We start from the raw sequence: 27774 nt of genomic DNA on the forward strand, positions 1-27774 counted from the left end.
TGCGCATCAGCATTACGGCCCCGCTAGGCGGTGCTGTTTAGTTAGTTTCTCTACCATTTTTATTTTACATTTCATACAGATTCTTACAAATGCAATGCAGTGAAGTTGTGTATAAATGAACTTGCCACCTATTTCTTAAAGCACTGTTTTATGTTAGGTTTCCTTCTTGTGTGTCTTTCTGACTTCTTTACACAAGCGTAGTGCTACATGAATTCTGCCTAGTAACAAGCATCGAGGAGATGCATGTAAGCATTTCTATTGACCGAAATTTTAAACTCTCCACCAATACAGGAACAGGGAAATACTCCAATTAGTTGCAACTTGCTGAGAAGAAGTGTTATTTGTAATGTATAGCTAAAGTTATCAATGCTATGACATAATGAGTAAGAGACTTAGTAGATAAACTTAAAGATTGGCTACTGTTATTTCTTACCCAGCAGTAAGAAGGGTCGGACCACTCCAACTTGAAGGTCTAGACTTTTATCCTCCACAAATCCGCACCCGTTTCCGTCCTCCAGCTCCTCCACCTGCACGCTGCCATTGGTGCTCCTCTCCAAAAGCTTCTTGCCCGTCACCGTGGTAACATGAGTGCACTGTTTCCTCAGGCGGCTTTTGGAGAAGCCTTGGATCTCCCCGGACAGTGAATGCATCGCAGGAGGGTGAAGCAGAGCTGGAAGAAATACAACATGGAGAACTTTAGCTACTTTAGCAAGGAAATAAGGCGCAAAATGTATTTTTCGGCGTACGAGATACTGATTAATTATATCTATGCAATGTAAACAAATTGGGTGTCAGGTGACAGTATAAAGCTGCAATTTGTTTCAATTATGACTTAATCTCTACCTAACGTAAAAATCTAGCTAGTTGGATGACTCCATTAGGTAGGCTAGGGGATGAGTACGCTTCTTTTTTTTTGTTCGTTAAAATGAATCGTGTACTCACCTCGTTAAAAATAAACAGGATTGACACGACATGCAACAACAAAGTTTCATAATCGTGGTCCCAAGCCTTTCTGTAACATTAAATCAGCCATTGTCAAGACCTAAATAGAGAAACATTGCATGATTTATATATTTATCTTGCAAACGTTCAACGTTCCACGCTGACCAAGAAGCCGGAAGTACGTCAGCATATGATGCGTTCACAGTCTCTGAGAAAATTAGGAATCCGTTGACGGCTCACTTGCAGTTCAAATTTTACTGTAACATATTCACACTATTATTATTATTATTATTATTATTATTTACAATTGCCACATACCAACATGTAGCATATTAATCTTCTGTTTTCTTTTAGTTAAATTTCCTAAGAGTTCCTCATTTTTGTTCTTTGTTTTTAACTGTACTTTGTTGGTACAGTCTTAAAGTATTCATCATCAAACAAATGTGAATATTGGACAAACATAACACAGGTAAACAAATGTCACTTTTAAAAATGAATGAAATGTCTTTATTGGGGCGGGGATAAAGGTAGACTACATGTGTGGGGCCCCCAAACCTGAGAACTGGCTGCCGGGCAACCCTCAGCAGCAACAACTAAAATCAAGTTGTTGTTTTTTTAACTACTATACTTTGGCCCACTTTTCTTTGAAGAGATGTTTTAATTTAACGACACTGCAGCATTTTGGAACAAAAACAGCATTTTTAAAGTCCTGCCATGCCATTTTAATCTGATTCAAGTCTAGAATTTGACTTGACTAGGCCACACCAAAATCTTCTTTAAAAAAAATAAATGTTAAGCCATTTTAAGTCAACGTCCTTGTGGTGTGTTTTGGATGGTTGTTCTGCTTCATCTTAAGGTCACAAACTGTCGGCCAAACATTCTTTCTTATTCTGGTAAAAACTAGGAGAAAGAAGCAAAGCAGCCCAGACTATATCACATTACCACCACCACGCTTGAATGTTAGTTTGATGGTCCTTTTTAGGAATGTTCAACATTTGTCTCATCATCCATAGAATTTTCCCGTAAGTCTCGGCGAACATTCAGATGCTTGTTGTTTACAAAAGCAAGATAGACGTTTGCGCCTTAGAACTCCGCCATGGATGCTTCTTTTGCATATTGTTTAGTCATCAACAAAATTTGTATAAGTCGTCCATAGTTCGAGAAATGTGGCATTAACGTATTAAAGGCTGGCAGTCTGTGCACAAGTCGTGATGCAAATTCGAGGTGCGCTGACCGTGAACGCGGCACGATCTGGAAACGAGGACGCCTCCTTCTCCTCTCATCCTAGTGACCGAGAAAAAAAAGGGGAAAAAAAAAACACGGCGAGCGGCTGGAGCGACGGTGGGTGGAGTACAGGAAGCTGCTGCTGTCCCTGGCTATCTGATCATGGCCCAAATCTAATTCCAACATAAAACGCCACAAATAGACAAGCCGAGACTGCGGACATTTGTGATTTTATACCCGTGCTTTTTTTCCTTTCTCGACTGATTTGTGGAGATCGAGGAGCTCCAAGATGTCTCGGGGAGTGATCCAGCCTAGCCAGCAGAAGCTGGCCGAAAAGCTCACCATCCTCAACGACAGAGGCATCGGGATGCTGACCCGTGTTTACAATATCAAAAAGGTTCGCACACTCGCACATTAAAATGCGCACACTAAGCACACGGACAAGCTTGAATGGAGATGCATTATCCGATCCGTACCTGAAAGCCGGCGTCACTTGTATTATCGTATGTCAAGAGTGTGAATGCTTGATTAGCTGGCACTGTAGATAAAGTCTTAATACATTTAGCTACCCTTCGTCTTTTCCATATAATGAGCGTTATGGATTACCTCGCAACGGAGCGAATAAGCGAGAGTATTGGCCTTAAATTGCCACGATTGAGCCTGATAGTGGGCACGGTTGTGGCTAACAGCGTTAGCTTGCGGTAATATTGGCCCCTTGCGCACGAAAGGAAATCCACGGCGGATTCGAGGCGTTTACGATCTACGGACGTTAAAATATACCCAATTGAATCCGCTAGTAAAACAATCACAACGGAGACGAGCAGTTTGCACACCCGAGCTTCTAACTACAAGCGTCGGGGCCTGGCACCGAGCTAGCATCGCTTGATGTTTAGTTAATGGCGGAGGGTGTCGGCTAGGCTAGGCTAGGCTAAAGAGCCGGGGCCCCGCCTAACTGAAGAGAGCTCAAGCACGGCCGCAGCCGGATGGGCTGGCCGCTGTCATACCACCAAAACAGTGTTAGGAACTCCTAACGAGGCTATATATATATATTTATATAAATATATATATATTTATATAAATATATTTATATTTATATATATGTATTTATTTTATATTTATATTTATATATATGTATTTATTTAAATATATTTATATTTATATATATAAATATATATATATATATATATATATATATATATAAATAAATAAATAAATATAAATATATATATATATATATATATATATATAAACAAAATAGCATGTTGAAACACGTGTAAATTCACACAAGTTGTAATTTTTCACATATTTCACACTTTGTTTCATATATATATATATACACTCCTATAGTTACCCTTACATTTATTTTACCGTCACTATTTTAAGTCATGATTGTATACAACCCCCAAATGAGAACCAATGCAAGAGCTGTATCAACATTTGTAATCATTTTGGTTGATTGATTCTTGCACTCTATAGTGTTTAACTGCACAAATAAGTAGCATGAAAACTGAAAGTGAATCACAGTTTTTCATATTTATACTGGCATCATTCCAAAATGACTCAAACAGAAACGCATCTCCTTTTGGTTCCTTTTAAAACTGCAAACACTTCTTAAATCATATCAAGACTCTGAATTGAGAAGAACATTTGTATGGCGTAAGAAAGTGGAAAGGAAACTTATTTTTTTCCTGAATCCATTTGTTACGGAGGATTTCAGAGGTGTTTGAAGTGCTCATTCCATGTTTTATTTATTTACTTAAAAATAATAATAATCACGATTAATGGCAGCTACTTGTCACATTGCTACTACAATCCTGATTATAAACATCAGCTACCTCACTGGCAGTGCCAGTCAGTATCTTTATCAAGGCACATACACCTCTTGTATTGGAGATCATTAAATAAAAGTGTGTACTGGTGAGTGTAGGTATTTGCATGGCATGGTGGTGTGAAAAAAAAAATACATGCATGAGTTTAAATCCAATCTTTAAAAGGAAGAGAAGTGAAGTTGTGCTCATAAATGACATTTGCTCTTTAATGCGAGTTAAGTCTTTATCACAAGCTGACGTCACAGCGTGTGTTGTTTTAACTTTATTTTCCTCAAAGTACCGTGATTGGTATGGTAGTATTCATAATGACGTTGGTGTTCGGTCTTGAAGGCTGCTTTGTGAGGGCAAGAGAAAGTCTTGTGTTTTTTCGAGGAGGAGTCTGTGATGGCTTATATTGTTTGTGAATGAAAAGGGGAGGGAGGAGTCAAACATCCCAAGTTGAAGTAAAGAGAAGCCATGAGTGTGAACGCTCACACTGGTCTTGCTTTCAATACCATTCACGCTCAGCAGTACAAGGAATGGTCAGTCATATTCATTATAACGAAGGACCTCCTTTGATTGTGTGTTCACGATGGACACAATTAGCTACATTGATTCTTTCTGACTGATTTTGTTGAACAATCCCTTTCACATCCTCCCGTCATGGTCATTTTGCCTTCATTTTCTCATAGGACCTCTAAAAAAAAAAAACAACACTGAAGTTTTTGCGTGTTTTTTTTCTAAATTGGCCCACATTTAAAGCTTGGCTACGCTGCACAATTGAAACCCGTTTCCAAACCAAAATCCCGTTTAGCCATCTCATTTTTTTGAGTTTGAGCCAAAAGCAAGTGTCATTTCTTTGGCGATGCTAGTCATGGCGGGAACGAGGAACGATTGGTGATGGGAGAACAATTGGATGCCTGTCTAGTAATGGTTTGCGCTCCGACCAATCTCCCTTGCTTTGAACAGCATGCTAAAATCGCGTTAAGGCTTTTTGCTCCTTGGCCTGTTTCTTGGAGTTTTTAGAATGGAGCAACGCACAAATGATAAGGGAAGCCCTTGCTCTGTTTTTTGGTATTAGTATTCATAGTTTTAGTTTTACTCTTCAGCTGGCATCGTCTTCTTGTTTTGTTTGGCAACTGCTTGAAACACACCTTGTCCTGATCGATTTTTTTTTCCACCCAAGTCGCATGATTTTTGAGTATCAGGCGGCTACCGAGTCCGATCTATAGTTCTTTGGCCATAGAATTTCCCCCCACAAGCTTTGTAGAATATCTTTCGTCTTGCCCTGACGGTCAGTTATGGATGCAGAATGTTTCCACGTCTTAGTAAATGCCTTGTTTTTCTTTGAAAGTTGTTTTTTTTTTTTCTCTGTCTGACTCTGAACTCACGTTTTGGATGAGAAAGGCGACGCCCACTGTGTGTTGTACTACAGAGTGCACTGCAGACGCACAAACTGTGTTGCTCTGTTACTGTCACGTTTATAATACCGGCACTCAAAAACCTGAAACGTTACATTGTTTAATATAAAACTAAGCTATGGCTTTTCCATTTGGCAAGTACCAATGGATTACTTGGTCACTTTGTGACCTTTAAAAATGAATACAATGAAATAAAATGTTAAAAACTGATATTTTCTAGCCAATACAGAGTAGCCGAAAAGGACGTAATCGGCTCGGGACGACTTTAGCACAAGAGTGAAGCGGTTACGATCTCCTGTAGTTTATTTTCAAGTCCATGCACTGAGTAATAAAGTACTGTAGTCACGTTGCACAACAAAGATGAGTTTGCAGCACGCCAGCATTCCTCACATCGTCTACTTTTTCACATTTGAATTGACGTGTTGTTGTTGTTGTGATGGATCGTGTTGCACGACGCCACAACTCCCCCACCGGCGTTGTGTGCTTTGTTATTCTCCAACTGGTCTGGGATCAACTAAATGTGCTTCCGTGCTCCACAGAATGTTCCGGAATATACTGCGGAGCCTGGCCTCGGGCTGATATGATGGCCCGAGGGGAAGTTGGGGGTTTACTCGCAGCAATCGCACACGTCATCCTTCCAACAAAAAAAACGAAATGAAGTACGATAGTTGAATCATGAATTTTGGAGATATTTACAAGATAAGTAAATCAAAATCAAATGATCAATTTATTCATCATTTATTCTCATCAAGTGCCGTTGAGCTCAACTCATTACAACAACTAATTAAATAACTTCAATAATTTGATTACAAAGAAAAGGTGACGCAAAATCTCTGCCTCAATACTTTACCGTGATTTTATTTTCACCCGTTAGGGCTAATTTTACTGCAGTTCTAGACGCCATTCTGTGTCAAAATAGGTTAACGACAGAGAATGTCCAACGTTTGGGATCATTTCGCACTTTACAAGAAAGATAAAAGTAGACTGTGTACCACAATGTGACGTCTAGATGTTCAACTCTAACGTTTTGATGTTAGCCACCTCTACTTTTTTTTTTTTTTTTTTTTTGGCAACGCCACTTCACTCAACACGCAGTAAACACTGAGCCAACTCTACGCTCTCATTTGCTGGCACCCACGTCACTCACCAGGCCAGACCCTAGTCTTTTAAACACATACACACTTAAAGTCACAAATACTACACAAAAATGTGCAGATGTTGATGTATCTCACGTGCACATAGTATTGCATTGATGGGACACTCCATTCTAAAATATGAAATTGCTGCAGCCTGAGAACAGAGTTTTGTAAACCAAGGTTCCGCCACTGTAATTATTACTTAATAGAGACATCGGCAGCTCGGAAAGCTGTCCAAGGACATTTAGCAGCAGCAAAGTGGCCGGCGCACGGACGCCGAGGGAACACTCTCCGTCTGCCAGTTACTAAGCAACAGCCTTCCCCAAAAATGTGGAGGAAAAAAGCGCAGGGGCCTAACTTTGTCTTGACGCTGAGCGTCGTCGGCCATATTACTCGGGCACTGCAGTGGGCACTCAAAATGGATGTGTTACTTCCCGGCGAGTGCGTAGGTAGAGATGCTACTCGGCGTGCCAGCGTGCGTTAAGCGAGTGTTAAGTACTAGCGAAGCGATGGCATGCTCGCGCGGCGTGATGTCCTTTTTTTTAATTGTTGTGGATCAAGTGCAGCAATGCGTGTGTAACACAAACAATGCATGTGTGTCTGTGTGTGTGTGTTGAGCAGTTTGTCTGGGTGGTTTTGATTTCTTCTCTTCTTCTCTCCGTTCCAATGCTTCCCCCCTCTCCTATGCAGCAAGGACAAGTTTGGAAGGTTTGCAAAGTTTATCACCTTCCACTGATGAACCTCCCTCCCTCCGCACCCTGCTTCCCTCCCTCTCTTCCCTTCCCTTCCCTTCCCTTCCCTTCACCCACCCTTTGACTCCTTCCTCATCTCTCCTTCCCTCCCCTCATGGCTACCTGTACTGATCTGTTGGTCCTCTGTGCTTTTTCATGTTTCAATTGATGACTGTGGGCTCCCTTCACAGAAAGCAAATTCTCTTAACGTTTGATGTGACAGATTAAAAATTAAAGCAGGTCAGCCAAACCTTGTGGAGAGGTTGATGATTAGGCCAGTTTTAGAGTCCTTGAGTTTAGGGCGTGTGTCGCGTTTTCTTTCCCGATTCAAAAGAAACAATGTGGATTAAATGGTTTCCAAAAGGCTCTGAACGTTTCGTACACAAGAGTTAACCAAATTGATTGTTCTCACAGTGCAATTAATGATATCTCAACATAAGTTAGATATACTTTATCATTAAAGTTCGGTTTAAATAACATACTGTTGTCCTACTTAGCCAACAAGCTAACAAGTTTTGAGTGCCCATAAAACCTTTTTTTTTAATTATTATTTTTTTTTTAACCAATTAACTTGTTTCTAATGTTAATACTTTAGTGATTATGGGGTTGCAACGATTAATCGAATAGTTTGAAAAATTCCATCAAACGATTGCAGGGTTTCCCTCAGTGCTTTATAGTTCTGGCGGTCTGTCAGGCTTTTCTTGTATGTAGTTTTCCACTGATAGAACTTATTGTAATGCCACAACTAATTGTCAACAATAGACACAGCTGCAAGTACACTTTCAGTCACTTTCTCGAACAAACGGTAACAAAATCAACACATAATAAACATTCTTAATTGTTCTATGCTACACTCAACAAGGCACAGACTGACTGGTTAGCCAATTACCAAAGCCAATTACCAAATTACTAAACCCTAGACCGCAACTTTAATTGTGCGACACCCACGTCACTCACCAGGCCAGCTGAAGAAATTTCAAAAGTTGTTGGGATGTTTTGCGTAAATGTGAAAATAAACATAATAAAATAAAGTCTGCAATCCTAAATCTAGCCAGCGCATAAAAGTGTAGCGTAGCGACCAAGAAACCAAAATGGAGGGCATGCAGTTGTCGTGACGTTAACTTTGCCAGCCTTGGGTACCACGCGCCATTCACAATCACAAGGTTGTAGCTGTGGACATGATTTGGAGATTTCAAACTTCTTACTTCCTGTTTGACTTTGGCCTACACCACTTTTAGGCAGCTAGCAAGGCTTAAATGGTGGAATCCATAATTCCTCTATTACTTAAAGAATCAGTCAACAGACGAATACAAAAGTTCCATTCATAAAATGTCACAAAAATGCAAAAAAAAAAGAAAAAAAAAAGTTATATATTGGAAGAGGGGAAATGGCCGATCGTAGCAAGGGCCCTCTCGCAATTATCTTACATCATTTGCCACGTGGCCAATTTGAAGAAGGCCAGCGGTAGCCGCGAGCGGAGGCAAGATGAAAGTCTGTTCTGGTATCCTGGCAACCGCTCGCACGCTCCTCCCCCCCACTACTCCCACTTATTCCCACGCCGTCCCTCCATTGGCTGCGCCGTTCCCTCCTTCCTTTCCTCCATCCATCCTCCCTCCCTCCATTCGGTCCGACAGCTTTATGCACTGTAACGCTCCATTGTCAGTGAAATCCTGCAATTGCAGTTGAATCCAATTCATGCTGAATCAACTCCACCTGATAGCTGCAGACATGAAGATGTTTCCCTGATGTTGAGCTCGTGCACGTTTGGGCGCACGATTCCTCTTGTGCGCACAATCACAATCCCCAGCTCGGGCGTTTCCCATCGAATGTGGAATGTCAAAGTCGTTGACTGTAATTGCATGTGGGAAGCTCCTGTGCCATGACATTGCATCCACAAAATGTACACGTCGTCAAATTGGATTTCCGTCAAATCATCATTGGAACAGAGAAAAGAGCATTTTACGTGACAGCCTCTAGGGTGACCGCTTACTTGTAATTTGACACAAGAACATGTTGACGTTAGTGTTCGTGTTGCTATCTGGGCAGCGTGAGTGCGGGCCAAGAAAAAAAAGTTTCAGTTGTATATGCGGCGGGGGGGGCTGAGATGAATGTAGACTTGAACTGTCACATTTTAAAAGCTTGTCTGCTGTTGGTTTGGCCAGCAAACAGACAAGCGGCCTTGCTGCAAGGAGAAAAGCGCTTTTGTGTGTTCAACAGTGAATCAACGTTTCGACCTTGAACACGTCAAAACATTATTTTCAGTGCCCCCCCCCCCCCCCCCCCTTACTGTCAGAGCAAAAAGTCGTTTATGATGTTTAAACACAAACTTCACTGGTGAATAGCTTCAAAGCTAACCTGTTAGCAAAATCAACTTTTAAACTCGCATGCTGTTTGTTTGATTTCTTGGGTCGTTTTGCTTCCCAGATTGAATTCTAGCAGAAACACATCTGACGACTTGGAATTATTCGCCACGTTTTCATATCTGATGTTTTTGTGAGCTTGTCTTTTCCGCTGGTATAGTTTTGTTCAGAGTCTCATTTGAAATGTTTTGATAGTTGTAACTGAATGCGGGTGCATTATTGATTATTTTGTGTGCGCATACTATTACTTTTACTACTAGTAGTAGTACTAAATCTAAGTCTAAGGAAATTTGTACTTTACAATCAGCACATGCATGAACTGCAGCTTGCTCACCATTCACAAACTACACTACCCATGATACATGAGCTCTAAATTAAAATAAATAAATAAATAAACGGCAACAACCAGGGTAGAAGGACAGACGCACAACATTGTGGAGGGACCGCCTGTCATGTAATTGAACACGAATCAGATTTAAAGACGCTGTTGTCACATAAGTAAAAGATCATTTAGAATTCTGTTGAGAGACAGTGTAGGTGCCTTACTAGGTGCTGCTGTTTTGGTTAGTAAATGGGATCTGCGGGTAACGATTTCAAGTCCGTGTGTCTGGAGGGGGCAAAAAAAGCAAATATGATCTGAAGATATTATATTTGCGATCCATTTAATTCTTGATAGGAAAAGTAAGGCATCAATTTGTCTGAGGTTTCGATGATGCCCGGCCACCATTTGAGGAAATCATCATTGCCTGCCTTAAGCAAACATGAAAAGCACAGACGGACATGCAGGACTTTCCATTTTTGTGAATAGAAAACAAAAAGGAAATTGACCCTGTGCGTCTTCTGTTGGATTGTGCATCTTACGTGTCGACGCACGGGGCAGCGACCTTATGTCTCTTTTCATGTGGTGGACTTCAACTGCGAGCACTCGCCCATGTGGATGAACCCGTGTCCACTTTTTGAGTAGCATGCCATGAGGAAGCAGACTTATCAGATGAAATGGCGTAGATTAAAAAAAAACAACAGCAAATCTTTGATGATATTTGTTTCTGCGCTCCTCACCTCGTGTGCCTTCTCCTCCTCAGGCATGTGGAGACCCCAAAGCCAAGCCCTCCTACCTGGTGGACAAGAACCTGGAATCTGCCGTCAAGTTCATCGTCAGGAAGTTTCCTGCTGTGGAGACGCGGAATAACAACGTGAGTTGCCCTGCAGCTTGATGAGATTTGTTTCCTTTTCCTGCGGCGTCCACGATGTCAAATGGTTATTATCTCATTAGTTGCAAGTGTTCCTTCCAGATCTTTGGAGATGCTGCTTTTTTTTTTTTTTTATAACACATTTTATGATTATGCCTTTGTTTGTGTGAAGCTGTCGTAAAACTTGAAAAAAATGTGACATTCAAAAAAGCGTGAGTGTGGAGAGTCATTAATTCCTTTAGCTTGCGGCCTGTGTGCTTATGTGAAGCGCGCGCGTGTGTGTGTGTGTGTGTGTGTGTGTGTGTGTGTATTGTGTACGTGTCTGGCTAACAGCTTTATTCAATATAAATGTGCAAAAATGGTCTCTTATGTTGTTTTCTGTTTCTGTGTGTGTTTGCATGCTAATCCTGGCTTATTCCGGACTTGTGCTTTTTGGTAAGTTTATTTGTGTGTTTCATTTGAGTTTTGTAATACTGTGATTGTTTATTTGGACATGTTTGCTTTTTTTCGGCTGGCCACGTTATTTTTTATTTTTTTTTGCGTTCTGTACTCTCGTGCATCTACCGAGTGTCTGTGGATGCTTTTTAAGCGTTTGCGTGTGCGAACAGACTAAAATGTCTCATCAAGCTGAGCTGACTTTGACTGAATGAAGTGGGGTATATACACACACCGGTACCCAGGACTGGTTGCCAGCCAATCACAGGCCACATACAGACAAAAAAAGTATTCCCACTACCAACTCACATGAACCCTTCTGGACAATTTGGAGTCGTCATTGAAGTTAACGAGCATGTTTTTTGGACTGCGAAGAAGGCGGGAAAAAGCCACACAAGTTTGGGGAACACATCCACACATTTGAACCTCGACCTTTCACTGTGTTTACCAAGTTTGCCTCACACACTTAACAGCCATCACACGTCTTATAAATGTTGAAAAAAATATTGTAATAAGCTGGCTTCTATGACTTTTATGTCTAACAATGGTTCAACTTTTAAATGAAGGAAATGATTACATGTCTGCATTTTGAGCTATTTATAATCAGCGGGTTTGTTTACTTGAAAATTGAAAAGTAATGTTTTCAGTCTCAGCTAAAATAAGCGGTGATGTTACTGGACAGTTTACATTCGAGTTTTTTTTAGCCGGCATTCTGATCTCAAGAGTCTTTTGCGTGATGTTGCAGCAACAGCTGGCTCAGCTGCAGAAGGAGAAGTCGGAGATCCTGAAGAACTTGGCCCTCTACTACTTTACCTTTGTTGATGTCATGGAATTTAAGGTTGGAAGTCACAAGAGTGAGCTGTCGACGATGTGCCTGAATATTCGAATGAACGTCTTTGTGTGCCTCGACAGGATCACGTGTGTGAGCTGCTCAACAGCATTGATGTGTGCCAAGTTTTCTTTGACATTGTAAGTGCGCTCATCGCTGGAGTTGATCTTTTTGGTTACGCGGATGACGGACGTGACGTGACGGGACTGCGGTTTTCTCTCCAGACGGTGAACTTTGACCTGACGAAAAACTACCTAGACCTGGTGGTGACTTACACTACGCTCATGATCATACTGTCGCGCATCGAGGAGAGGAAAGCCATCATCGGCCTGTACAATTACGCTCACGAGATGACGCATGGAGCCAGGTGAGCAAAACGCGCTCAGACTTTACACACACTCAGTGACGTGACTTCTAACGTGTGTGCGTGTGTGTGTGCGCGGCAGTGACCGCGAGTACCCCAGGCTGGGCCAGATGATCGTGGATTATGAGAACCCTCTGAAGAAGTTGATGGAGGAGTTTGTTCCACACGGCAAGGTAGCCTGTCGATGCTAATTAGCATGTCAGCAGTCGGGGTGGAACATCGGGCCTGAAAAAAAAACAAAAGAAATAACACATTGATTGCTTTCAAACCGGTGAAAAATATATTTAGCAGCATTCATCGTCATGGATTTTTGAAGATACCTTTTTACACCACATAACGATGCACCGATTTTACTTTCTCCAGATCAAGTACAAATACTTACTTATGAATACTGACTAAATAACAAGTACTGATAATGCCATTAATAATTGCATTTGGTCAAATATTGTTCAAAAACAAACTTAAAAAAATATATATATATGTCAAATAACACTTGGAGCAACAACTTATAGCATATTACAAAACTATTAACATATTACAAAACAAAATCAACAAAGCAAAATAAATTACTAAAACTATTAGCACATAGTGTGTTGACTAAAGTGTTCCAATACAAATGTTAAACCCCCATTTTATAAAACTGTACAAAAAAAGATCTACACATTGGCTTCTATTTACAAAGTGCACTTGAATGCAGCACACTCATCATCAGCCACCATGCGACTGCTGCTGTAAACATGAATGTTGGCAAGCCAGCATCAATTGCAGGACAAATGAGTGAAAATCATGTCGAAGCAAACCAAATGCAATGACATTTAGCGACAACACAATTTCATCTTTACAACTGCAAATTATTAGTTCAAGGCGGTAAAAGAGTTTGTTTGCAAAAACGTCAACTTAAAGGCGCCAGCGATCACAGTTTGAGCTGGAACGAAAGCCGTTTATGAGCACAAAATGCCGTCAAATCAAATCGCGTCAAATGGACTTTTCATTTTTGTGCTTTTTGCGCAGTCTCTGTCCGACGCTCTGATCAGCCTTCAGATGGTCTACCCCAGAAGGAATCTGTCCGCCGACCAGTGGAGGAACGCCCAGCTGCTCTCGCTCATCTCTGCTCCCTCCACCATGCTCAACCCCGCACAGTCAGACACCGTGAGTGGCTCCAAATCACCTTTTCGCCTTCTTTCGAAATCAACTCGTAAGAAGAGGGAGCCGTAAAAGCTTGTCTTTCTCTCGCTTCCCAGATGCCCTGTGAATACTTATCTCTGGACGCGATGGAGAAATGGATCGTCTGTAAGTAGTTGAAGCGACGCGGTCCGACGTTCGCTGGTCCAACTGAGCTTCCTGATCCGCTTGCTTCTTTTTTCTTGTGTCTAGTCGGTTTCATTCTGTGCCATGCGGTGCTGACCAGCGACGCGGCGGCGCTGTCGCTGTGGAAGCTGGCGCTGCAGAGCTCCACCTGCCTCTGCTTGTTCAGGGATGAAGTCTTCCACATCCACAAGGCTGCTGAGGATCTCTTTGTCAACATCCGAGGGTAAAAGGCGACACGGGGGGGGGGGGGGGGGGGGAGGAGCACAAACTACACCCAAGTAGATAGAAATAGATAGATTGAAAAAAAAAAATTTATTCCAATTTTAGTTTTTAATAATATTTTCTACTTTGTTTTTGGCAGTAGTGGTAAATCCAGGTCCAGAAAGTAAAAACCCTGCCACAGTTTGAAAAAAAGAAAAAAGAAAAAAAGTTTGGCTTTAGCTCCTGATGCTAGCTAGCTAGCTCCCTAGCAGGAAACGAGCACCATGGGAACTAGCTTGCTAGCACCTGGGGCTAAAGCCAAGCTGTGGCTGGGTTTTTACTTTCTGGACCTGGATTTGCCACCTCTGATTTTTTGCAAAAAGCAAACAAAGCCGGCACAATCCCCGCGCAGTGCATCTGTGCCCCTTTCTCACCATTTTGAAATATGGCCTTTAAGCTTTCAATCCTTTTACTGTCCACACGAATGGAAGAGAAAATGAAAGGCTTTATTTAAATTGTGTTGTCTTTGGTTGTTTTCCAGGTACAACAAGCGCATCAATGACATCAGAGAGTGCAAGGAACAGGCCCTGTCTCACGCGTATGAGCACACTCGATTCCCAACCGCCATCACATCGTCTTTTTGTTCCTCACACTTACCCAACTGATTTATTTAGTCACCTACATTTTTTTCTATTTCCATTTCCTTTTCTGCATTTGCGACCTGCTCGTCTCATCTCTCTCGGGGAGTCTGACTCAGACGTCTCGCCTTCCTTTCTTCTCTCTTTGTCTTCCCCAACATTTCATCCTCTGTACTTAATCTGTCTGCCGCTTTCATCTTTGTTCTCATTCTTCCCGCCATGGCTGTCATTTACTCACTTTGGTGTCTGGCGAGGCTTGTCCTCAAAGTGTCAAAGTTGCTTGTAAACTGGCGCGGATGTTGCGCGTTCCCATCTTCCGCGCTGACTTCCTCCTCCCGTCTGCCCGACTCCTCAGAGGCTCCATGCACCGAGAGCGACGCAAGTTTCTCCGGTCCGCCCTCAAGGAGCTGGCCACCGTCTTGGCGGACCAGCCGGGCCTGCTGGGGCCAAAGGTAGTAGCAAACCACACCCTCGGAATGCCAAGTTAGATGCAGATAACAGTGTTCCCCAGTTGTATCTACGTTCATCATTCTGATTCATCGCTAGTCGGGTTTCCATCCAATTGTTTTTGAAATTTTTAAGCGAATTGACTGAAAATGTGCAACCGACATGCCACTTCTGCCCGTTTCCATCTGTTCTTCTTTTTGCGAATATTGAGAGGGGACTCCTCCGCTGTAGGTGGCGCTATACACCATAGAGATGTGATCCACCAGTAATTTAAAAGAAAAAGAAAACCTGGAAGCGACTGCGCCGTGCGATGACGTCATAAGAGTTTGCTTTTGTAATTCATGATAAACTGTAGCCTTTCTTTGCTGTTTTCCATTTAATTTGGCATTAATAATATATTCGCTTCTTTAATTCATTCCAAAAAGATTTCTTTTTCGTCCTCCCCCCCCCCAAACATACCTTACTTTATCGTCTGACATTGCTTTGGGACTACAAACGTACGTGTGCCGTAATATCCGGTCAAAACGTGCAACGTGTGTCCGGTCTTGCCGGCGTTTATTCGCAAAACCTGTTTCCATAGGCAAAATTAGCATTTTTCTTTTTCCGATACGCTTCAAAATCCACCTCCGAAGCGACTGATTTTGCAAGGCTCGCAGAATATTGTGTTCTATAAAACATATTTACACATTTTTAGGTTTGAATGAATTAGCATGCAATACTGTTTTATAGTAACTTCAAAGACCATAAAGTATGAATACGCTTTCCTTTTAGGCGTTATTTGTTTTCATGGCGTTATCGTTCGCCCGAGACGAGATCATCTGGTTGCTTCGACACGCCGACAACATCCAGAAGAAAAGCACGGACGACTTCATCGACAAGTACGCGCTCTATAAATGTCTTACGTGAGAGCACACGCTGGCTTGCGATCACGCAAAAACACTTTGCGCTTTTGTGCTTTTCTTCCCAGACACATTGCGGAGCTGATCTTCTACATGGAGGAGCTGCGAGCTCACGTGAGGAAGTACGGGCCCGTCATGCAGCGGTACTACGTGCAGTACCTGTCCGGCTTCGATGCAGTCGTGCTGAACGAGCTGGTGCAGGTGATAAGAGACGTCATCAATAAATGGCTTAAAGTGCATCGTTGACTGTGGTTCTTCTTGCCCACATGCGAGTGCATCGCAATATTTGCTCCATTTCTTTTGTTCTTTTCAAACTTGATTTTGTGTGGGTTTTTTTTTTTTTTTTTGTCTACCAGAACCTGTCTGTGTGTCCAGAGGATGAGTCCATTATCATGTCTTCATTCGTCAACACGATGACGTCACTCAGCGTCAAACAAGGTAAGCGTAGCGGAACTGTGATCGTGAACGCGAAGGCTCTTTTGGTGATCCGGACGAAACCTTGAACGTGACCGTTAAAGATTGTGCAATCGAATGTGAATTGCGTTTTGCAGTTGAGGATGGCGAGGTGTTCGACTTCAGAGGCATGAGGCTCGACTGGTTTAGACTGCAGGTTGGAAAAAAAAAAAAAATCACAATCAAAAATGTAAAAAGCACCTTTTTTTTTTGTTGCTTAACATGTTGAACTCGGGTTTCCTTTGCACAGGCCTACACCAGCGTGTCCAAGGCCAGTCTCGGGATCGCCGACCACAAGGAGCTCGGCAAAATGATGAACACCATCATCTTCCACACCAAGATGGTGGACTCGCTGGTGGAGATGCTGGTGGAGACCTCTGACCTCTCCATATTCTGGTGAGCTTTAAGATGTGCTTGGTGACGGCTACTGTTGACTGCAATTACACAACCGGCAAACATAAACAAGTAGTAACATTCACAATACAACACGTAATTCAGCTACAACTAAAAAAACAAATCCCAGCATGCCGAGCGTCAACTTCTGCAAGAGGGGTTGAAGCTGCACTAGCCAGCAGGCAGGCCGAGCAGAAATGTGCATAATCGTGTTGGGAGCCACAATGTGTCTTATGTGGCCCCGCGTGTTTGTTGTTTCTCTAAAGCAGTCAATTTAGTTGTGTATGTTTTATAAACTTCTTATACGTAATGCTGTTGTTGGGATTGTACCGTAGAGTACCGGTAATGTTAGCGTTCTGTTAAGTGACCACCATGTTCTTTTTTTTTTTATGGTAGTTTGGGGATGGAAACATAACCGTACTTGATCATTTGGTATATTCAGTATAGTATATATATTCAGTTTAGAAAAATAATGTGTACATAGAATTGCTCTGTGATTTAATATGTTGCTGCACATGCTAGAAGCCTTCACTGCATGTACTCATCGGAGACTCGGGCAAGATTAAATGTGCCTTTTACCGACATTCCTGCGTTTGTGATCTGTCCGTGAATTGAAAAGTGCGCACGCTGTGTCAGTTTCTACAGCCGTGCGTTTGAGAAGATGTTCCAGCAGTGCTTGGAGCTTCCCTCGCAGAGCCGCCACTCCATCTGCTTCCCTTTGCTTTGCACGCACTTCATGTCGTGCACACACGAGCTGTGTCCCGAGGAGGTAAGCACGAACGCGCGCGCACACACAAAAGTCCCAATATGCCGAGTGTGGCATGTTGCATCTGTCTTCTTCATGCTATTTTGTGTCCTTGGCTCCACCCCCTTGCAGCGGCACCACATAGGCGACCGCAGCTTGTCGTTGTGTAACATGTTTCTGGATGAGATGGCCAAACAAGCCCGAAACCTCATCACGGATATCTGCACTGAACAATGTACCCTCAGTGATCAGGTAGGAAGCCGCGCGGGGACGACTGGCCCGACTCGTTCATGTTTGCCTAGTAACAGTAACAGGGAATGTGTCTGAGTTGGTCTTGAGATTTGCAAGACAGTTTGACAAATAGAGAAAATAAAGCCAATGACGACAGTATTTATGCGAACATTATATTGAATTGGATTGGAGTCGTTGACGGACATCTGGCTCCATCGCCGCGGTGCCTAATGCGAGATTCAACAAACGACACGACGATGATTGTTGTTTAACATTGTTTGGATGTTTTAAAAGAGATGGTGGATGTTTATTGGGTGTGAAGCCACCTCCATCTTCTAATTGTTTACAAGCGAATAAAAGTCACAAAAAAAGACACTAAAAGTCCAAATGCTGCGATGGGATTTAAAGGCCATTTTATAATAATGCTCGCTGTCACATTAATGTCGGGGTTGTTTTGTTGGCGCGTGACTTAAAAAGCCTCTTAACGTTGACGTGCGATCTCTCAACGCCGGCTGCGCTCGAGCCAAATCGCCGCGTTAAACATCGTTTACGGCCGACCCGACAATCGCATTCCATCTGTCCGACCGACCGACCGACCCTCTCTTATTTCCCTTTGCCGGCAGCTGCTTCCCAAACACTGTGCCAAGACCATCAGCCAGGCCGTCAACAAGAAGAGCAAGAAGGCCACGGGAAAGAAGGGCGAGCCGGAGCGAGAGAAACCGGGAGTGGAGAGCATGAGGAAGAACCGACTACTGGTCACCAAGTGAGCTCACGCGCAAGCACTCTGCAGGTTTTGGTCCTCCTTTTAACGTGTGCCGTTTTCCTCTTCTCGCTCCAGTCTGGACAAATTGCACACGGCGCTGTCAGAACTCTGCTTCTCCATCAACTACGTTCCCAACTTGGCGGTGTGGGAGCACACGTTCACGCCGAGAGAGTACCTCACCTCACATCTGGAGATCCGGTTTACCAAGTAAGGATCTACCGGCGGGTTTGAGCATCAGCTGACTTGACTTGAGTCACCAAATATGACTTGGGACTTGCTCGGCTGGACTTTGACTTGTTTGGCTTGGCCCATATTGCTTTTATAATGAAATCCCCGATTGTGTTCCCAAAATACAAATACACATTTTTTATTGTTTCCCCCCCCCCCCCCCCCCTCCTTCAATAAAAAGAAAAAAGCTAATTATTAAAACTTGGGGAAAGTATTCCCCTAAGCATTTCAATATAATAAATGTTTGACTATTGTTATTATTTAAATTATTTATTTTTTACAAAAAAATTGAGTTTTTTGGGATGAAAAAGCCAACGATAGCATGCAGGTTATGCAGCTCAAAGATAAGACACAACTTTGACATCTACCTTCTTCTTTCATTTTAAGACCCACAAAGAGACATAAACCACGTTAACTTGAAGAAGCTGCAGTGCGCGCGCACGTTAATGTCGCATGAAGCAGTAGAAGAAAAAAAAAAGCCCAAATGGCCTCGCTGTCCTCCCTCCAGGTCCATCGTGGGCATGACCATGTACAACCAGGCCACTCAGGAGATCGCCAAGCCCAGCGAGCTGCTGACCAGCGTGCGGGCCTACATGACGGTGCTGCAGTCCATCGAGAATTACGTCACCATCGACATCACGCGGGTTTTCAACAACGTCCTGCTGCAGCAGACGCAGCATCTGGACAGCCACGGCGAGCCCACCATCACCAGCCTCTACACCAACTGGTCAGTCTCCAAACGTGTCCAACGTTCGCTTATCGTCTGCGCATTTCCAATTTCCATCAGACTTTTGATTCAACTCTTTTGTAAATGTATTCGAACGCGAGAAAACATTGCGGGGAATGACTTTAACAACTGATCAGATGAGACGTGACGTGAAAGATATATAAGCCCGTGACCACGATAAGTGTCTTGTTAAATGGCGAATGGAATCGTCTTATCAAAAATTTTACCGAAGCGCTGGTTTAAAAAAAAAAAATTATCGTAACATTTCGGAAGGCAAAGTTGTGCACAAACAAGAAAGCCAGAGTGAAAGATGACTTTTACGGTTGAAGTGGTGTCCACTTAAATGCCATTTGCCGTTGTCATGGAAACCAACCTTGATGTCACTTACCAAACCGCGCCGCAGGTACCTGGAGACGTTGCTGCGGCAGGTCAGCAACGGACACATCGCTTACTTTCCCGCCATGAAGGCTTTCGTCAACCTGCCCACGGAGAACGAGCTGACCTTCAACGCCGAGGAATACTCCGACATCTCAGGTACGAGCGCCCGCGCGTCCTCTCCACTAAAATGTAATCAAATACAAAGAAAAAGAAAACAAATCATTATCGGCGACTGTCCTTGCGCTTCCTGCCAGAGATGCGCTCGCTGTCTGAGCTGCTGGGACCGTACGGCATGAAGTTCCTCAGCGAGAGCCTCATGTGGCACATCTCCTCGCAGGTGGCCGAGCTCAAGGTGCGAGTGTCCTCTCACGCGGCACAATTGCGAGCCTGGCCGTCGCTCTGAACGCGTGTTTGTGTGCGCAGAAATTAGTGGTGGAGAACATGGAAGTGTTGACCCAGATGAGAACCAGCTTTGACAAACCCGACCACATGGCGGCGCTCTTCAAAAAGCTGACCTGTAGGCATTATTTTTCTTGATTCTTCGGCAGAATTGACATTTGACTATTTTGGGGGGGATAAAAAAATTATTTCTGATTTTCAACGATAGCACCACGTTGAATTTTTTGTATATCAAAAAAGCAGATGATAAAAACATTATTTAAAAGGATACTTGACTCATTGAGCCATTCTCAGCAGTAAAAAGTTAATTTTGTCCAGAATTAATTTGATAACTTCCTTATTTTTAATGTACAATTAATACCGTTAAAAACAAAATTTTCCACTTGTTGTCAACTAAAGATGACATCACAGGTGCTGAGGAAGTAGGTAACAACCAATCATGGCTCAGTTTGCTGACCAAACCCAGAAAACAGGTGAGCCATGATTGGTCCTTACCTACTTCCTCAGCACAGGTGGTGTCATCTTCAGTTGACAGCAAGTGAGAAAAAATGTTTTTAAAGATATTAATTGTCCATGAAAAATAATGAAGTTATCAAATTAATTCTGGACAAAATAAAAAAAAATTACTGCTGAAAATGGATCAATGAGTCAAGTGTCCCTTTAAGACGATTAATTGGCCAGCCTTAAAGTTTGGTTGTCTGTGACATGTGGCTACCTTTTTTTTTGTAGCCGTGGACAGCGTCCTGAAGAGGATGACTATCATCGGCGTGATCCTGTCATTCCGCTCCCTGGCCCAGGAAGCACTGAGAGACGTAAGGCGCTGGAATACAAGCACGCGCGACGTCACGTGAAGTTTGTCATCCTCGCAGACCAGCAGCTGTAATGCGGCCACAGTGAAATTCAATTGCCTTTTTCTGGGGACTCGAAATGCAATAACGTGCTCCATTTACCAAACATAACTGTGCAATCCAATAAATAAAATGCTAAAAATGTCAAGTGGGAATGAAACATGATACGGTTTCCACTTGGTGTGTGTATAATAAGTGACAGATGACCACAAGACATCCCACTGAATCTGCGGTGGTTGTTTTAAAGTGCTTTTAAAAAATAAAGTTGAGATGAGTAATCATTTATATTTATTAATAAGATTCACCTCCATCTAACCTTTTTTTATTTTTATGATCATTATGTGCTGCTGAAGTTACACTGCTGTGTCTGTTCTTCCTTCCGCAGGTGTTATCCTGCCACATCCCCTTCCTGGTCAGCTCCGTGGAGGATTTCAAGGACCACATTCCCAGAGAAACGGACATGAAGGTACACTCGGCGGCGTCGCTCCACTACTTTTCTGTTTTTTGAACTAGAAATAATCAAGTCAATAAAAAAACATGTTTGCGTCTGTGTCCAGGTGGCCATGAACGTCTACGAGCTATCTTCCGCCGCCGGTTTGCCCTGCGAGATCGACCCGGCCCTGGTGGTGGCGCTGTCCTCGCAAAAGAGCGGTAGGACACACACACGCACACACACACGCTGATGTATGCGTGCCATGTGAGCTTGCACAAAATGTTTTTTTTATGATGTGTGTTTGTAGAGAACATCAGTCCAGAGGAGGAATATAAGATAGCGTGTCTGCTGATGGTGTTTGTGGCCGTTTCCTTGCCGACGCTGGCCAGCAACGTGATGTCGCAATACAGCCCCGCCATCGAAGGTACGCACACGCCAAACGTACATTCGCTATATCCTCACTCGGGTCACGTTAGGGCAGTCCTTCTCAAATAGGGGGGGGGCAGGGTGCGATGCCAAAGTGTCACCGCAGGGAATAGTTTTTTTTCACGCTCTCATTGTCAGAGTGCACAAGGAGTTTTAGCTCCTCTGGAAAGGCGTAATTACCACAAAGAAATGACACTATTTACTAGAGATAGACCGATATGGTGTTTTCAGGGCTGATGCCGATGCCGATTATTAGTATTCAACGAGGCCGATAACCGATTTTTGAAGCCAATATTCAGAAGAAGAAAAAAAAAGGGGGGGGGGGCAATATTGGCGTCGACATTTTTTAAAATACAAATGCCAATCTTGACTCTTGTCTTAAAGCATGTTTATTGAAAAAAAAAATTCTGATTTATCAAAATGTGTAAGTTTTTATTTATTTTATGTTAGACAATTAACATTTTAAATTTCTAACAAAACGTTCAGGGAACTAAAGAGTTAAATGAAAACTTAAGCAAATACCATTTCTCTATAGTTTTCTACAGTAAATATTTTTTGCCCAAAAATCCTAACTGGACAAACTGTTGACACCTAAATACTTAAATTGATTATTACTACATTTATTTTAAGAATTAATTTGGTTTGGGAAAAAAAATGCTTTTAATATCTTTTAAAACAGAAGATATACAAATTTTCTGGATATGAAATAGAAATCCTTTTCTTTCATTGGACACAAAATGATGTGGCAGGCCGGATCTGGTCCCCGGGCCTCGACTTTGACACCCGTCTTTTAACGTGCAGTGTTGCCAATTTGAGCAACGTCAGGCTCCAAATATGAAATCTTAAATGTCAAGTACACTTTGTTTTCCATTTTATGAAGAAGTAGAGACGCCTCCCGAGCCGAAGCAAACGTTCAAGGACGTCCCACTCGCGTGTTGGCGTGAAACGGAAGAGCGAGACGTCGGCGGCGCTCCGCCGTGTTGCGACCGCGTCGGGAAATGTCATTTACTGCTCCAGTGGCACGAGGCGGCGGCGCACCGCATGCAAACCGGCCGCGATTGATTCATTACGGCGCAGCTTCGCCGCTTACCTCCACGTTAAGGTCACTCCACTCGGCGGCGCTAATTAAACGTGATTATTGTAAAAAGGCTGCGCTGACTAAAGTTGATTCTGTGGTGTGGCGAAGCGAGAGCCTCTTGATGGAGTCATTGAGACGCGCCGACGCTAACAACCTTGAAATGAAAGGCGCCATTGTTAATCAGGGCCGTTGGAAGAGGATAATAACTCGTAATAGGCTCTTTTGTTAGTGTGGCGCACATCTCAATATCACACGCACACGCTAACACACACATTGTGTGTTAAATGTCACTTGACAATGACATCCACCTTGTCCTGTCTAAAAGAACACTTTGTGTCCTGTTACATTTTAAACCGGTGACGGGAAAACTTTTGTGCTCAATAGTCATGGACCGACTGATCAGGTCATTTGGAGGCAAGTTAAAAACAAACAAAAACAAACGTATGCTCCCTTCAAAAACGTGAATAGTTTCTTGTTTTAATTGTAACTAGGGCTGTCAAACGGTTACATTTCTAAATCAGATTGATCACATCTTAGAATTTTTATTAATCTCAATTAATCGCTTAATTAAAAAGGCTTTTTATCAACATTTTTTGCTCGCCAAATTTAAAAATGTGTGAATTTTTCCGATTGTTCCACTGCACACGCTCCTTCTCTTTTTCAAATCAGTTAATTTGCACAATTTAAAATGACCAAAATAGTTTGACATGAAATATTCTGAATGTCATATGCCAACATTTATTAAATACTTTAATGCATGTAGTTATGTTTATTGCTCAAACACTTCAACTAAAGGATCATCTGTGGTCAAAATTTATAGTGTGATTAATCTGCATTAATACATGACTAATGCGATCATTTTTTGTGATTAATTAATTAGCTTTAACTTTGACAGCACTAATTGTAACACATTCATATAATTTCAAACTCATTTTACACAACATTACCTAATCTTAAAAATGGCTGATTTGGGGGGGGGGGGGGGGGGAATGGTGTATCACGACGACATCCTGTCTTATTTAACACCAATTACTCTCCTGCGTTCCAAATTGGGCTTTGACGCCATTTTGTAACATTTCAAAACAAGTACAAAAAATGTGGTGAGTTTTCAGCAAATATCTAAGAATAGGTGAAATTGTGAATAGGGAACCACAATTATGTGGAGATGACATAACCTGTAAATAGGTCAAGAATGGAAAAATGAACTTATTTTTAAATGTATTAATTAATTTCATTAGAATGTATCAACAAGTTGTTGAATAATACAAGTTTCAATGTATGTGTAAACATTTTTACTTTATATTTTATTATTTACAATAAAATCATGCATCCATTTTCCTTACCGCTTATCCTCACCATTGGTACACCCTGCGAATAAAAAATAAAAAAAATACATTAGACTAAAAATGCATTTATTTCTGAAGTTAATACTGCAGGACTGTTAAATGAAAAGCTTGGTGGGCCAGCCATCCCCCACACACGCCACCCTGTCCCTAAACTTTTGTCACCCAACAAAGAGGAGCCAGGCCTGTGCTAACGATGTGCATTTGCTGCCCCCTGCAGGCCACTGTAACAACATCCACTGCCTGGCCAAAGCCATCAACCAGATCGCCGCCGCGCTCTTCACCATCCACAAAGGAAGCATCGAGGACCGCCTCAAAGAGTTCCTGGCTGTAAGAACCTGAACTTGACCACACGGTTGTTTTCTAACATATTGTTTGTGACGTCATCCCATTGTTCATTCATTTTCTCCGAAAAACCTTCACCCGTCATTGACCACACGTCAACAAGTCGACCACCTAACTATACTTTTGTGTTATTGCTTTCGGTTGGCAGCAATTAAGAATACGCACCGCAGAAGAAGCCAGTTTGTGTGCTAGCGTGTCTCATTCATGACGTGTGTGCGTGTGTGTGCGTGCGTGTAGCTGGCCTCGTCCAGCCTTCTGAAGATCGGCCAGGAGACGGACAAGATGACGACGCGTAACAGAGAGTCGGTTTACCTGCTGCTGGACATGGTGAGATTTGATGCATATTTTAAATGATGGGCAACAAAAACAGCACTAAAATGAATAAAAAAAGGTGAAGTGCAATATAGTTGGGGAACACTACTTTCCTTATTTGCATTTCCGGTAGTGTCCATTTGTGTGTTTGATGCGTGTCGTCGTGTTGTCAGATTGTGCAGGAGTCGCCCTTCCTGACCATGGACTTGCTGGAATCCTGCTTCCCGTACGTGCTCCTGCGGAACGCCTACCACGCCGTCTACAAGCAGAGCATCAGCGCCAACGCATAAACACACGCACACACTCCTGCCGTCTGCTTCCGTTGTAGACGCACAACTGACAGTACACGAAAACATATTTCCACATACACATGACAGTGTTCCCCCGCCGATTTGCTATTCGCTACTTACAAGTTGGCATATGCACAGATTTTTTTTATTTTTTTTTGAAAGAACCTGTCCTCCGTTGTTTGCTGAAAAACTCACCTTCAAACACCCTAAAGTGCCAAAACATCTCACCAAAGCACCGTCTAATGGAAAAGTAGTGCCCCGGCGCATCTTGCGGCAGGATCAAAATGGAAGTGAGGCAAGGAGCTTCTATTCGACAGGCTAATAATATTATTATTATTTTTTTTTTAAGTAGTGCTTTAGCACCATCTTGTGGCATCGATAAGAAATGATCAAACCTTCCTGGGCGGCATCAATTCCTTGCAGAGTGTCACTTTTGTCCCGATCCCACGCAATTTTGAGGATTACAGAGGAGCGATGCTGCAGAAAAAAAAAACCCATTTAGAATTGCTTATAAATGCCACAAGATGGCGCCGAAGCACTACTTTCCCAATAGACATGACTTCAGCCTATTTATTAGAAGCTCCTCCTCTTCTAAATTGTCGCCTCCAGATCTTACCTGATAGCAGCAAACCACTTCATTCGTCTAAAAGCGCCACCTCAACTCACAAGATGGCAGCAAATCACTGCTTTTGTTGAAATTAAGATCCTCAACCCATAATCCCCTGCCACCAAGAGGTCAACAGTGCTACTTCAACATAGTTTGTTGGCATCCAAGATAGATGGCAACACAAATAATTGATTTTTTTAGCCGCCAACAGTGGATGCCCCCCCCCCCACACAAAAAAAAAATCTGTAAATATGCAAATTTGCAAATGTTGAATTGTGAATATTCATGGGTTCACTGTACAGTACTAAACAAAACAAAAAATACATGCATACACTCACTATAAGATGTAAACGAGTACATACGACGGCTGACCAACCAACATGTGACACAAACATACGAGCTGGATGAAGTTGGGGATCAGTCTACATTTATTTGTGTTTTTTATTTCTTTAAAAAAAAAAAAAACATGCTGTTGCTAGGGGAACCGTAACAACACAAAACAAACGTGAGCGTTTGTTATACGAGGACAAAAAAATTATAAATAAATAGTATATATAAATATACAGTCTATATATTGAGTTGACACTAAACTATTTGACGGCTTGTATGTGGTGGTGACGGATTTGGATGATTTCTTTCCTTGATGTTTTTTTTTTTTTATTTCTGCTCGAGAAGGGCGGCCGACGTTTGCTTGCCGTTTGTGTACATTTTCCGTTTGTTACACGGACAGTCGACTCATTTTGCCGCCTCGTGACATTTCATAGCAAAAACACTCGTGCACGCATACACAAGTTGTAACATGGTGATTTTGGTTCTTTTCTAGCTAGTGCAACAAACTCTTTGTGGGTTATATAAAAAATGTTTTTGATGTGAACTCAACTGGTCTGTTTTTACGTTTTCTTACTTTTTCAATTGTGTTAACAACACTACATAATGTTTGTGTGAGAGAGGGGAGGGAAGGGGGAGGGTGGGATGGGGTTCATGCATTCTGTAACATAGTGGAGTAAAAAAAAGAAGAAAAAGACCAGTATGCCCTCAGCTGCTCTTAATCACGGTTAATAAAGTACAAGTGAACATGTCTTCATTTGTCTGCGTGGACTCTCAGCAGTTTGTTCTTTGCAGCCTAGCTCACTTCACCGCAGTACATGACAGGTACCAGTAGGTGGCGCTCAGCATACTATTTTTTTTTTTTTTAATAACATACATTTAACATAGAAGAATAATACAAGTCAATTCAATTAACAAGAATTACATAAAGGGCTTGGTTTGTGAGAGTAACAGGAAATCGTCGTGTGCTTATCAAGCCTTTATTTGGAAAATGGATGAGTGATCCCATTTAAGAACAGGTGACAAGATTGATATATTTAGCAGTCATGTCCACGAAATGAGTCGAGAATGAAGTGAAATGTAAAACGACGATTTATTTGACGGAATACTTTACTGAATGGTTGTAAATGTATATTGTCCTATGAGGGGACTCCATTTTCAGAAAGCATCCATGTATCAAAAATGGAGTCAAGCCAAGTTTCAGGTTGATATTGACTTACCGTGTCTGACGACTTGACAACTTTTCCTCCTCTTCGCTCGTCAACGCCGGCAAAGCAGCACCTGCTGCTGGGTAATGACGAGGGCAACTTTAACCAAATAACATTTGGCAGCCTCGGCCTCAAGAGATTTAGAGGGTTTTTTGGTGTCTTTTTTGTGGCGTTTTTCTTCTTGTCCATTACACCATTTCATCTTGGCTAGTTAGCAACGTTTGACCGTCCCGCCAATGAACTCCCGCCCTATCCGGCCTCGTGTGGTGATTGACAGTATTCTCAGCCAATGATCGGTGACTCGTTG

General features: G+C 42.4%; 2 protein-coding genes and 2 long non-coding RNA genes across 12 annotated transcripts in view; 1 reads left to right on the forward strand and 3 right to left on the reverse strand.

Annotated features, from left to right (window-relative positions):
- LOC147163403 (dual specificity protein phosphatase 19-like) overlaps positions 1-3078 on the reverse strand; it is an 18659-nt gene extending 15581 nt beyond the window's left edge. For 2 of the 3 annotated variants that reach the window (XR_015096772.1, XM_086092172.1), the window contains exons 1-2: positions 2177-3078; positions 434-670 (exon numbers count right to left, since the gene is read on the reverse strand). Coding sequence is in view for 1 of the 3 variants with exons in the window: in XM_086092172.1 (XP_085948298.1) it covers positions 434-670; positions 2177-2225 (286 nt within the window). In the remaining 2 variants the exon portion in view is untranslated. Of the gene's footprint in view, positions 1-433; positions 671-942; positions 1013-1083; positions 1145-2176 lie in introns of those variants that run through there. The other variant, XR_015096773.1, reaches the window with a different exon arrangement.
- On the forward strand, positions 2239-27011 carry nckap1 (NCK-associated protein 1). Of its 6 annotated transcripts, none has more exons than XM_086092157.1 (32): positions 2239-2563; positions 7222-7239; positions 10705-10815; positions 11993-12085; positions 12160-12216; positions 12301-12443; positions 12523-12613; positions 13452-13589; positions 13682-13730; positions 13815-13971; positions 14491-14547; positions 14943-15039; positions 15806-15912; positions 16002-16134; positions 16290-16371; positions 16485-16543; positions 16637-16782; positions 17416-17548; positions 17657-17776; positions 18379-18518; positions 18594-18725; positions 19255-19473; positions 19877-20007; positions 20106-20203; positions 20275-20368; positions 20980-21062; positions 21484-21564; positions 21656-21749; positions 21839-21955; positions 24599-24708; positions 24961-25050; positions 25209-27011. In XM_086092157.1, the coding sequence occupies exons 1-32, from the start codon at positions 2456-2458 to the stop codon at positions 25323-25325; spliced, it is 3405 nt and encodes a 1134-aa protein (XP_085948283.1). In that variant the 5' UTR covers positions 2239-2455; the 3' UTR covers positions 25326-27011. The 6 variants fall into 6 exon arrangements, with proteins under 6 accessions (XP_085948283.1, XP_085948284.1, XP_085948285.1 ...); XM_086092158.1 differs by having other exon boundaries at positions 2240-2563; positions 11999-12085; XM_086092154.1 differs by lacking the exon at positions 2239-2563 and adding an exon at positions 6935-7006.
- LOC147163405 (uncharacterized) lies at positions 10268-18869 on the reverse strand. Of its 2 annotated transcripts, XR_015096776.1 has the most exons (3): positions 16588-18869; positions 10682-12665; positions 10268-10605 (listed from the first exon to the last, which is right to left on the reverse strand). It is a non-coding gene; the product is annotated as an uncharacterized LOC147163405 (long non-coding RNA). The 2 variants fall into 2 exon arrangements; XR_015096775.1 differs by having other exon boundaries at positions 10268-12665.
- Positions 20972-27692, reverse strand: LOC147163406 (uncharacterized). Its single transcript, XR_015096777.1, has 3 exons — positions 27480-27692; positions 24379-24403; positions 20972-21127 (listed from the first exon to the last, which is right to left on the reverse strand). It is a non-coding gene; the product is annotated as an uncharacterized LOC147163406 (long non-coding RNA).
- Positions 27693-27774: the final 82 nt, after the last annotated feature.

Source organism: Leptonotus elevatus, chromosome 13, assembly GCF_054856555.1.
Source record: "Leptonotus elevatus isolate MCC_2025b chromosome 13, RoL_Lele_1.0, whole genome shotgun sequence".
Taxonomy (NCBI): Eukaryota; Metazoa; Chordata; class Actinopteri; order Syngnathiformes; family Syngnathidae; genus Leptonotus; species Leptonotus elevatus.

What these genes read in the sequence shown, in the direction of transcription:
- nckap1 (XM_086092157.1), top strand. Translation starts at nt 2,456, where the DNA reads ATGTCTCGGGGAGTGATCCAGCCTAGCCAGCAGAAGCTGGCCGAAAAG. An exon ending in GATGGAGAAATGGATCGTCT is followed by an intron (nt 13,731 to 13,814) that starts GTAAGTAGTTGA and finishes TCTTGTGTCTAG; the next exon opens with TCGGTTTCATTCTGTGCCAT. An exon ending in ACGGACGACTTCATCGACAA is followed by an intron (nt 15,913 to 16,001) that starts GTACGCGCTCTA and finishes TTTTCTTCCCAG; the next exon opens with ACACATTGCGGAGCTGATCT.